The sequence below is a fragment of the Didymosphaeria variabile genome (genome assembly GCF_027946475.1).
Source record: "Didymosphaeria variabile strain IMI 356815 chromosome Unknown scaffold_3, whole genome shotgun sequence".
Classification (NCBI taxonomy): Eukaryota; Fungi; Ascomycota; class Dothideomycetes; order Pleosporales; family Didymosphaeriaceae; genus Didymosphaeria; species Didymosphaeria variabile.
Genome location: NW_026611622.1, coordinates 3,987,517 through 3,999,135, shown reverse-complemented (window position 1 = coordinate 3,999,135; position 11,619 = coordinate 3,987,517). Strand labels below are relative to the sequence as shown.

Here is an 11,619-nt window from a genome sequence, read left to right as displayed (position 1 = left end):
TGAGGGCAGTCTGCTGTTCAGTATCGGGCGGCATATTGTGGTTCTGGGTCGGTTTGTAGTCATTATGGATGGGTCATGGATGGATAAGGGAAGTTGCACGAGTCCAAAAGGCGTCATGATTGCGGTTGGCAGCATATGCATCGGAAGTTTGATTTCGAGATAGACAGTTCCTATCACAATCTCCTGAGCACCATGCCATACCACACAGGTATTCCAACCCACTTCAATCCCCTCTCTCCCACGCTTCCACTCTCAACATCTTCCCTCGTCATCATCCGTTCCTTCAGACTCACAATTTCAAACCCCGCCTTTGCCGCAGCCTCCACCGTTTCCTCAGGCGTATGCGCAAAACTCGTTCCCCTGACCTTAACACCCTCCGCATTCACGAACCCTGCCTGCGAGATCCTTCCCATCTCGCTATGCATATTCGTCACCAGCGCAAACCCACCTCTTCCCGCTAGACTCCCAAGAGTAGCAAAGTAATCCTCGAGCGGAACATGCTCTAGAACCAACGTACTCACAACCCCATTCACAGCCTCAAGCCCCTCAACAGCAGGCACAGGACTCGCCTCCTTATCCCCAACAGTAGGGAAGCAATCCGCCTGCCTGACCCTCAGCCTGACGTTATACTTCTCCAAAGGCGCCAGCTTCTCCCTCGCTATGTCGAGCATGCCAGCAGAGAAGTCCAGTGCTGTTACTTCGACGGTTCTGACTGGATCTTGAGCCCATGGGTAGGTTAAGAGCTTCGCTGTGTTGCGCCCAGTGCCGCAGCCGAGATCTAGCAGCTGTAGAGTCCCCTTTGGGAAGGACGACTCTACTGATCTTAGGAATTCGGGAAGGAGGACGGAAAGCTCTATGTCGTCAATTGCCTGTAGCATGTTGCCGTCTGTGTCGTAGATTGAGGCCCAGGAGTCGTAGGCATCTTGCGTAGGGACGTGTTGCACAGGCGTTGTGGTCTTGGGAGGTGGCGTGGGAGTGATGTCGAGGTGCTGGGATGCTCTGCTGGTTGATGAAGGGTCTGCTTCGGAGGGGTCTGATTCTGTGGTCGAGAACGATGTGTTTGGGTTCTGCGTGTCGACTAGTGATGTGTCGAAGGTCATGTTGACAGAGGGCTTTGTCATTTTTGAAATGGTTCTGAGCTTCTGTTCTTATGTTTAGAGCTCGATGTGTAATTTTTGAGTCGAAAGTCGTGGTTATAGCTTTTGGCAGAGGTAGTGAGAGTAACAGAGGGTTTATGTTAGTTGGCAGACAAACTAAGCCTAGAAATGTGCTGCAATGAGGTAGGCGCGGCGCAAAGATGTTAGATCCTGAGGACTGATCGTAAAATGAGTTGATACTGTACGCATTATATATCAAAGGGGATGCGCCCTGCGTTTTCTCCTCGCATCCCGATTAGGCGATATTGTAGTGCAAGACGCGAACCAGATGACTCACGTCCCGATAGTCTGCATGCCATTGACGCCAAATCACGAGCGGACGCGCCGCCCGCGTATTTCTCGTCAGTTGTACACGTGTGGTATCGAATAAGATTCCGAAGACGCCTGGCCATACTTCGGTGCGTTTACAAGCGTGGGCATTCGCGAACGGCCTAGACGCAATGGATCGCGCACCCTCGGCCGCATTGAGCCACAATGTAGATTGGATATCTCTCGAGTACAGCGACTTCCAATGCTGTGAGTCCTTGCTGAAGACTATTCCCTTCACAAGCACCACCTTAGTACCAAGGTCAACACATGATCATGTATATCCAACTCGTCTGTTCCATAATAATCTATTGGTCGTTCGAACATGAGGTATGATACAGGTATCCTACATAAATCTTGCCTATTGCAGCGACTTGCCCGGGTTTGAAAATGGAAAGTGTGATGCGACTATGCGGTCGCGGTGACTTATGAGATGGCTCCGCTTGAGCAGTGCCTCCCGAAGACGGGTATCAGTCCAGCCGTTGCCTAGACTATCGTCCATGAGCAGATGGGTGTATGAGAAGACGCTTGCGTCAAACAGACCAGGCTTTTCAGCACCAAAGAACCAAAGGTCTTCTCCTAGAGCGGTCTCAAGCGCCTCAAACGCCTCCTCTGCTTGCCTGTATAGCTCTTCTGCATCGATGATTGCGGAGAATTTAAGAATCTCGTTCTCGGCAGCACGCCGGAGGTCGCTCGCGGTTGCGAGGCGCACGAAAGGGTTCGCGGAGGTAGGAAGGATGTAGAGAGGTTCCGCAATGGACGTGGCGTTCGAAGAGAGGTAGATGCTGTATAGCTGTAATCGGATTAGGCTATGTCTCAAAGCTTCGAGAAAGTGAAGATATCGTACCCATGCTCTTCGTATTCGATGATCCAATAACGACAGATATGCTTCGTATCGTAGGTCTCCCGGCTCTTCAACCACTTCTTTGGTGTTGTTCATCGCCCATCTTTGCAACTTCGCAGAGGGAACAGGAGGCGGGGGTTTTGAGGTCTCCGTTGACGCCGGTAGGATAAAGGGCAACACTCCGCTAGGGGAGGCATGATTAGTCGAAGGAACAGTTTTGAACTGAATGCCGGAGAACTTCAAGTACGCCTATGTGCCCCCAGCGCATTAGTTTACCAAGCACGAAGCATAGTTCTTGAACATGCTTTCCTTACCTGCCACTTCAGACATGCTGGGTTATAAGAGGGTGCACCGTCTGTCGCTCCCTGCTCTGTTGCGAAGATATATAATGTATGTGCATCGCGATTCCTCGGCGCGCGTTGCGGTAGGTCGTTTGGGGAGTACGTGAGGAGCGGAAAGCGGTCGAATAGCTGTTTTATCGGCGTTGGGACTGAAAATATGCTTCGCGAGGGCGCAGGCTGAGCTCGACGTGTGCTTTGCGATGCGTCGTCTTGGTCGCTACGTTCGGCCGTCATCGTCATCTGCAAGACGGCAATGCGCTCCAAAAGTTCAATTGCAGATGCGGAAGTGACGCGCTCGCCTAACCTTGCCTGTTTCGTCCTCGCGGCAAAAGATACCGAGCCAAGTCACTCCCTTCAAGCACCACACTACAAAAACTACTGTGGCATTGAACGCAACCTTACCATTACTCGACAACTTGTCATGTTCGAGCTAACTAAGTAGCTTCTGCGTCGGAAACTCTGCGCGAGAATAGTTCTCACTGCCTGTACAGTTTTTCTTAGATCAAATACCGGTTGAGACGCCCTTGGTAACTTCTTCTTGCTATGATAGATAAAAATTGCCTTTAGGTAAAATACTCCGTTCACCTGATGCTACTTGGATGAATTCTATTTTGCCCAAACCATGGGACCAAACCATGGGAACCATCCTAGGGCGGTCTACTTCGACAAGCTCTTCCATGTGCATTGCGCAGTGCCATATGTGCAGTCAGTCAAGCAAGCTTAACAGACTCAAGTCGCTGGTGATGGCAAGACTATGGTTCCCAGAAAGCCTCGTCGCCAGTCGTATAGAGAGAAAGTGTTGGACAGTTGGGCCTGGCCCAGGTAAGCAGTCAAGTATTCTCAATCAATACGGTGATAGGACTGGAGGCGGTGGATCCCGAATGAAGACCTTCTTGAAAAGCCACTCTGTGCAGTTTGTTGTACTCTTTCATTTTGTCGCCTCATCGACCTCAAAGTACCGGTTCCAGTGAAGCTTGCACCTGGGGTTGAACGCGCTGCTGCACTTTATACAAGTAGAGCCACTTTCCATATATTCTTCGACGGTATGTACGTGCTTGCATTTCCCACACAGTACTGCGCTTGCACCTCGTTTCGACACAGGCCATACATCTGGTGCATGGGTCTCGGATGCATTGTGGCAGCTAATGCAAGCGTAGAACTTGCGGCAGCAGAAGTGCTGGATAGCAATGATGTCAAGTGGGGACGACCAGTGGATACAATGTGTTAATGGTGTGACCTCAATGCCGAAAACGTGGGGAGAGTCGGAGCCTGGGACACTCATGCTGAAGGATGAGCCCTGCATTGAAAGAGCGTACTTTCTACAGATGCGACGGGATGGAGAACTCAGGTCGATTGGCGCAATGCTCAAGAAGCGACCACTCGAGGAAGTCGCGGACTCTACGCAGCACCTTTTGCAGAAGTAATCTTGAGCACGGTGGAAGAGGTAATGTAGTAACGACGTGGCATTCGGATGGAACAACGATTCAGGACCTAGGTGTCGATGTTGTTGTTGTCGACCTCCAAAAGATACAGCACGACCCCACGGCCGCGCGCGAAAAAAGGGTGACCGCCAACAACACTATCAAACGTGAAGAGTGACTGGGATACAAGGATAGATCGTAAGATTCTGCTGCATCTCCATTCTTTTTACTTCGGCAAGTGACCCGAAACTCGGCGACTCTTGGGACTCCGCCAACAGCTCATCAGCTACGCCATAGGTAGTGCCCCTCGACCCCGCCAAAACCCGCGAAACTTCTACTCAACTCAACAACGCATTGCAACAACGCTTCTTGCACTCTTCTTCGATAACTCCTCCCACGTTTACATATACCCAATTTATCCACATTCCACACATAAGCCGCCAAGATGGGTCGCCAATTCTTTGTCGGAGGTAACTTCAAGATGTACGTAACAAGTCGAGCTGTAAGTATCAGCATCGCGCAAAGCTGGTCTGACAGAGAGTAAAGGAACGGATCGATCAAGTCGGTCACCGAGATCATCGATAACCTCAACAAGGCCAAGCTTGATGAGAACGCCGGTACGTACCTCCACCTCGACTACAAGCTGTAAGACAGAAAGCTAACTACACTGTAGAGGTTGTAATCGCTCCTCCCTCGCTTTACCTCCTTCTCGCCCGCGAACACCTCCGCAAGGGCATTGAAGTTGCCGCTCAGAACGTCTTCGACAAGCCCAACGGCGCTTTTACTGGCGAGATCTCCGCTCAACAACTGAAGGAGAGCGGCATTACCTGGACTCTCATCGGCCACTCCGAGAGGAGAGTGATCCTCCAGGAGGACGATGCGTTCGTCGCAAGCAAGACCAAGGCGGCGATCGATGGCGGACTGGGAGTCATCCTGTGCTGCGGTGAGAGCTTGGAGCAGCGCGAGGCGGGCAAGACCATTGAGGTTGTGACGACCCAGCTCAAGGCCGTTGCGGACAAGGTCAAGGATTGGTCGAAGATCGTCATCGCCTACGAGCCTATCTGGTGAGTGTACCCATCGCCTGAGATAGATTCCTCTCGACTAACAGTAGACCAGGGCTATTGGCACTGGCAAGGTCGCTACCACCGAGCAGGCACAGGAAGTTCACGCTGCGATCCGTGAGTGGTTGAAGAAGGACGTCTCCTCCGAGGCCGCAGACAAGACCCGCATCCTCTACGGTGGCAGTGTCACCGAGAAGAACAGCCCTGAGTTGGCGAAGCAGGCTGACATTGACGGCTTCCTCGTTGGCGGTGCTAGCTTGAAGCCCGCTTTCATCGACATCATCAACTCCAACTCTGCCTGAATACATGGCGCCGAAGCCCGTTTGTAGCAAAAGGTAAATTTGGGTCTGGAGTTGCTGGAACAATGACAAGGTCAGCGTGACTAGGTGGAGGATTACCACGTAAATGCCGTAATGAAACCATCGTGCAGCAAATGTACTGAACTCTGGAGTCGTGTGTATTGATACAGTATTGCACACAGTTTTACATATGTATCCGAGAAACGCCTCGCAATGCTTGCATCCCGTTCACCCCCATATCATACGGTATGCTTTGGATATAACCAGGATCTTTGTTCCCTCTCCCTTCCTGCGATCCAATGCTATATCTTGATCTTCGCTCCATGGAAGGGACTCCATATACCCCTGACGTTCTCGTTAATACTGGTGACTGGCTTGCTCGGCACCCTCTTGTTCTTTTCCGGACTTGAATTTCTCAGCAGCTCAATCTTCTCCCTTACGCCCTCGGGTGTCATATTCTTCACATTGACTGTCTTCTCGTGGCCGTTGAGGTAGTTTGCGGTGATTACTGGGTGGTGGTTGTGCTTCTTGTAGACTTGGATTTCGATCTGAGGGTTACGCTTCGCGAAAACACCAAGTTGGGTCTTGAGGTAGGCATTCATGCCTTTCGAGGATCCGGCCCAGTCGCAATATCTGAGCGTGATGCGCTTGCAAGGAAGAATGAAGGCGCCGACGCCATTCTACGCACGTCAGTGGAAGGCTCTTTGCGAGCGCAAATGCACCGCATTGTCAATGCATCGACCCAAAACTCACCTGGGCCGTGGCGACCTTCTGAATCGCCGACACCGGCATAATGAACGGGTGATAGCTGCGATGATGTGGCTTCACTGTCGGGTGGACTCGAGCGCGCTTCCCCAAACTTTTCGAGAGGAAAGCGCCATCACGTGCTAGGCAGTTGCGCGCCAAGAACGCCCTGAGATAGCTATCCTCGACCAGTTCTTCGCCCTTGCTCACCTTCACTCTTCCTCAACATCACCCACCCACATCGCTATCTGGCGCGCAGCCCAGAATTTAGATCGCGATGACGGACAAACTCCCGCCCATGCTGCTGCAGCTGTTCGCTCCGCGTCCGCCGTTGCGCTGGGTCGAACCTGCAGACCACGCGCCTGAGAAGCGCCAGACACCTAACATTGGTGGCATTGGACAATACATGCAGGCACTGAGAGAATACAAGGATAATGACGGCTACGTGCCTTCGGACAGCTGGCTACAAAAGCGTGACCGCAGGAAGCTCGAGAAAAAGGAGCGCCAGGAGAAGCTCCTCACTGAAGGTGTCAAGGACTGTATGGCTTCACTAATGCGCATCTGTTCCTGAGGCACGCGCAACTTTGATCTTCTGTTCACTGGCTGACTCGCGCAGACAAACCTCAGGAGGATCCCAAAGTCCAGGGCGACGCTTTCAAAACACTCTTCGTTTCGCGCCTCAATTACACCACCACCGAGGAAGATTTGGAGCGCGAATTTGGTCGCTATGGTCCCATCGAGCGCATACGCATCGTCGAGAACATCAAAGCAGAACCCAATGCATCGCTCAAGAAACGCAAGCGCGGATATGCCTTTATTGTATACGAGCGCGAGAAGGACATGAAGGCTGCATACAAAGAGACAGATGGCATGAGGATCAAGGATCGCAAAGTTACCGTCGATGTCGAACGCGGTCGCACTGTATCCGGCTGGCGACCCCGCCGTTTCGGTGGCGGTCTTGGTGGACGGAACTACACTAAGCAAGCTGCTGCTCGCCCTGGAGGTGGAGGTTTCGGCGGCCCTCCAGCTGGGCCAGGTAGTTTCGGTGGTCGACCAGGCGGCTTTGGGGGTGGACGATTCGCTGGTGGCGGTGGTCGAGGCGGAGGATTCGGCGGTGATCGAGGAGGTGGCTTCCGTGGTGGGTTCGGAGGCGGTGGTCGAGGCGGTGGTGGTGGTGGTGGTGGTGGTGGTGGTTACGGAGGTGATCGCCGCGGCATTGGATTTCAATCCAACGGGTACGGACCACCAGATGGCGCCCCGGCCGGTCCTCGCGGCCCCCGTGACTTTGGCGGAGGCGGAAGTGATCGCGGCGGTGGTGATCGCAGCGGAGGGGGCCGTGACCGAGGCGATCGACGCGACTACGGCGGTAGAGGATCCAGTGGTGCGAACAACGAGCCTCTGGGCAGCCGAGATCGATACCGCGAGCGTGATCGCGATGGTGGGTATGGCGGCCGAGATGACTCCGGTTCAAGGAAGCGTGGCTACGAAGGCGACAGCTACGATGATCCCCGACAGCGCCGGAGGTACTAAGCTTGAGCGACTGCTCAGTTCGCTCTGCTATGGGTTTGTCAAAAGGTTACGTTCCTTTTCGCCTTGTTATCTAACCCTTCCGCATCAGCAAGGGTAAGACCAGCAAAGTAACCTCGCGGAACGCACAGCAAATTCATACATATCTGCAGAGGGTAAGCAAGGACGAAAGTGCGGTATTTCAGCAGCCAGGACTGTCATCGAGACACAACAACCCTCACCATCCTATTCAACAAAAACCAAAACTTTGGATTGCATTATTGGTCTCGACTGCAACATTTGGAAACGAGTAACGGCCGTCAAGCTCAGATCACTCTCAGCTTACCCGCTCAAGAGGGAAGCAGGTATACGCGAGAGTCATCACCAGTAATCGTACTTACTGGCGAACTCTCCTCGGATCGTAAAGCTTGCGGAAAGGGTAGGACTCGGTTCAACTCCGATGCTGGCAAATTTCAGTGTGCCTTCATATTTCTTTTTGGGTAGGTATAAGCTATGTGTAAGTTATCTGCGGGCACCTTTACAGTGCGGTTTCAAGGTAGGATCAAAGGTAGGGGTTTCCTTACTTGGTCTTACAAGCAAATGCTATTGGTGTGATTTTGCGATGCACGAGATGTGATACCGCCATGCGATGTTAAATGGCATCCCCAACATGTACTGTAAAAGTTTCCTGTAATCCCATTGTCCAATATATACATGTACTTTTTCTGTGTACGGACAGGCTTGATTATGCTTTGATTGAAACGTAACCAATGTTTCTGTCGACTGAATGCATGACCATGGTGATAACTTGTAATATGTCCAGTTCCGAAGCGAACCTTGCTGCTACCGCACATGAACCAGTGTTAAAGCTCTCAACCACATCCATCAGTATAACCCCTTCGGGTATGTTACTGCGTATCAAACCTTCGCTTCATGTCTCCAACTGTTATCACTAAGCAAGCATGGTTATCCAAAAGATCAATCATTCGTGTGAAAAACTCGTTATGGGAAGCTAAGAGTCGCAATCGACTGACAATCTTATACCTTGCCAATAGATTCAACGAGCGACTACAGACTATGTTCAATACACAGCCCTTCCTCACGCTTCAAGATTATCACGTAGTCAACGCACATTCATGCCGATGGAATCTTGAATCCAGTGGTTAGCCTCCGCAGCCAAATGATACAAACTCAAACCATGCCCAGTACCTTTAGCCAATCAAATTCCCGTCGTGCTCGTATTAAGGTTAGCACCAGGAACATCCCCTCCGCCTTGTTCACGGTTTAACTGCAATCCTCAAAGCATAAGGCTAGATCCTCGGCACCATTGACAACCGCCACGGGCTTCGGATTGTGATTTTGGGCTTACCGATAGCCTGATGATACTGTAATGTGACAACTTGCGTGAAGATGATGCCGAAGGAGTGACCGGCGCAAGTGTTACTTTATGTGAATGCGAGTTTACCATTGTGTTGTTACAACACCGACATCTTCAACTAGACTTAATCCACGCCTATCGTAATTCAAGGCAGTCGTTAAAGCTCTATGCACAGCCATAGGTGTTTTATCCTTAGAATAGAGTAGTACAATTGAACGTCTCCAATAATAGATCATGCAAAACCGAATCTCGTGGTAGTGGAAGTGACGACAGAAATGTCTGGATCCGAGTTTTCAATACTTTGCGTAGCTTAAAAAAGGGACCCTTCCTATGTACCAGATCTTCTACTCCACCGTTGGTACTATATGCAATTCGAGTTCAAGCTACAAGATATTCTCATAATTTCTTGGAATAGCTATCACATGGGGCAAGCCATTATGAGCTACGAGTCGTGACACCACCCAATTGCAGCACGCTAGCTGGGTCACGCCAGCAGACACAGTAATATCCACACCTTCTCATACTTGTTTGGGATATGAATGCGAATCGTGGTGCTGCCGTAGGCCGTGTGAGCTTGTGCACTTCGACAACGCAGGACAATGCAGGACGGACTCTGCTTCTTGAATAGATAGAGACGATACATAGACGTCTTGTAACCGCTAAGGGTAAGCTCATACACACAATATAGCAAGGCAGTACAGAGAATACACAAGAGTGAGTGTGGGCACAGGGTCTGGGACACAGCGTACGACGGTGGAGGCGCAGCTCGAACAAGGCCCATTGTTTATTGATTTCCGGTATCGACATTGCATGATATTGGTCCCGAGGGCCCCGCAGTTGGTATACCGGTGTAGTAGGAGGCGATGCAGTGTGGGACCAACGTTACCAGAGCAATACCGGTCAAATGGCCAGAGGACGGCTGTGCAAGGCTTAATTCAGAAGCGGGGACAGGACACAGAGGCCGCAATTTCGAACTTCGTCTAGACTGGATTCTGGATCTCAGGAAGAATAGATACGAGTAGACGTCGATGTGGCTGTGCATGTAGGATGGTCTGGACGAAGCTAGCGTGAGCATTTCCATAGCGCGCCAATGTACGGATAACAAGTCTCGACGTCCACTGGACTGGGTTTTGCGGAGGGATCATGTTAGGCTTGTTCTTGTCAGCCAAGGTATTGTGATCGAGGTTAGTCACGTGACATGTGTGGCAACGGCCTCTCCGTGAGATTCGCAAGACTGTCTCGATCTGAGCTGAAAGGCCAATGATTTCGGAGGCCGCGATTGTAATCGCAGTCTAGGTAACGTGCCTCTTAGAGTGCAATTTGCCGCAAGCAACCAGTGAAGAGTGTCCTCGAAGGCGGCGTCAAGCCAGGAACCGAACCAGACCTCTTCGCCCCATTGACGTTGAGAATGTCCGCGGTCGGCATCGCCGTGATGACTACTGGTCTGAGTGAGCGGTGCTGGCCTGGACGTCAGTAAAGCCGAGGGATTGGATGTAGGATGATGCCAGCGCGAAATCTCGATGTCAACAGCAAAGGACTTGCAATACGAGCTCGAATTTCCTGGAGGCAGATAGAGACAGCGAATGTCTGTTCGAGCGATTCGTCTCGACTGTCCCAGCACTAGTCATGTCATCGCTTCAGCCCTACGGTAGGCGATCTCGTGCTCTCCTTGCGCTTAGCCAGGGGTCTAGATCTCCAAATGGCTGCAGGCTACTGTGAATAGCTACAAGTTCGCCTGTGCTTGTAAGTTCTGGCGATGGTCAACGGATGATCTTTGAGGATTCGTGATCACGCGCGTTGATCGGCGGTGTACACACGGGACGAGGGACGTTTATTCGAGATCTAAGATCTGTACTATTTTAGCAGCTTGAAGCCGCGAGTGCCTTGTGCGTGCGCTCAGGAAGCCATGTACATCATGTTGTGGAGATGGTGCTTCAGCGCTGCTACAATGCGGCACAAGACCAGAGCGATGGCAACGGCCACGGCGGTTGCTGGGGTAGTTTGGCAGGCGGAACCCACTACGCCATATTGCAAGGTGCAGCTCGGGTTGTGAATTGTATAGACGGGGTCTTGTCCCGGATATCTCTATTTGGCTAGATGTATGTAATCTAGTTTTCTGGGACTTGTCAGGGCGTTGCCAATGCAGCTGAAGGACTCGCCCCAGTATCACGCGTCTCCTTAATGAGGTTATGTACGCGGAGCATTGTCTCTGTGGCGGGCGCGCAAGAGGAGATGCGAATTCGAGGTCCAGCTCGCCGTTGCTTCCACCTTGCATCGGATCTCGGCTCAACCTGGTTGGGTGGCCCATGCTGACCCTGTCAAATGCGCCACAGCAACGCCATCGTTCGCACACCAGCTGAAGGGCCCTCCGACTGTCACCACCAGACGCACGACAGCGCTGAAACCGCCATCGACTATGCTCCTTCCGGTCTGATGCCCCAGCCTTATTCTGTTAAACATGGTTGCGGCGCAAGCGGAGGGAGCTGAAAGTCCTAATTTGCGCCCGACATCTCAAGCGTGGTCGCCGCATCACTTCGAAAGTCCGCGAACAGAGCATCGCAG

The 11,619-nt window shown here is 51.9% G+C and overlaps 5 protein-coding genes across 5 annotated transcripts; 2 read left to right on the top strand and 3 right to left on the bottom strand.

Annotated features, from left to right (window-relative positions):
- Window positions 1-173: 173 nt before the first annotated feature.
- N0V89_004651 (uncharacterized protein) lies at window positions 174-1,121 on the bottom strand (the record flags this gene model as incomplete). The annotated part of the gene is made up of 1 exon (XM_056213433.1): window positions 174-1,121. One exon carries the CDS (start codon window positions 1,119-1,121, stop codon window positions 174-176), a length of 948 nt encoding a protein of 315 aa, XP_056073741.1.
- Window positions 1,122-1,824: 703 nt separating this feature from the next.
- On the bottom strand, window positions 1,825-2,637 carry N0V89_004650 (uncharacterized protein; the record flags this gene model as incomplete). The annotated part of the gene is made up of 3 exons (XM_056213432.1): window positions 1,825-2,256; window positions 2,311-2,491; window positions 2,591-2,637. 3 exons carry the CDS (start codon window positions 2,635-2,637, stop codon window positions 1,825-1,827), a joined length of 660 nt encoding a protein of 219 aa, XP_056073740.1.
- Window positions 2,638-4,514: 1,877 nt separating this feature from the next.
- On the top strand, window positions 4,515-5,432 carry TPI1 (triosephosphate isomerase; the record flags this gene model as incomplete). Its single annotated transcript, XM_056213431.1, has 4 exons — window positions 4,515-4,552; window positions 4,616-4,686; window positions 4,743-5,133; window positions 5,186-5,432. The coding sequence occupies 4 exons, from the start codon at window positions 4,515-4,517 to the stop codon at window positions 5,430-5,432; spliced, it is 747 nt and encodes a 248-aa protein (XP_056073739.1).
- A 299-nt stretch (window positions 5,433-5,731) lies between these two features.
- MRPL51 (39S ribosomal protein L51, mitochondrial) lies at window positions 5,732-6,221 on the bottom strand (the record flags this gene model as incomplete). The annotated part of the gene is made up of 2 exons (XM_056213430.1): window positions 5,732-6,109; window positions 6,183-6,221. The coding sequence occupies 2 exons, from the start codon at window positions 6,219-6,221 to the stop codon at window positions 5,732-5,734; spliced, it is 417 nt and encodes a 138-aa protein (XP_056073738.1).
- Window positions 6,222-6,450: 229 nt separating this feature from the next.
- N0V89_004647 (uncharacterized protein) lies at window positions 6,451-7,703 on the top strand (the record flags this gene model as incomplete). The annotated part of the gene is made up of 2 exons (XM_056213429.1): window positions 6,451-6,712; window positions 6,790-7,703. The coding sequence occupies 2 exons, from the start codon at window positions 6,451-6,453 to the stop codon at window positions 7,701-7,703; spliced, it is 1,176 nt and encodes a 391-aa protein (XP_056073737.1).
- Window positions 7,704-11,619: the final 3,916 nt, after the last annotated feature.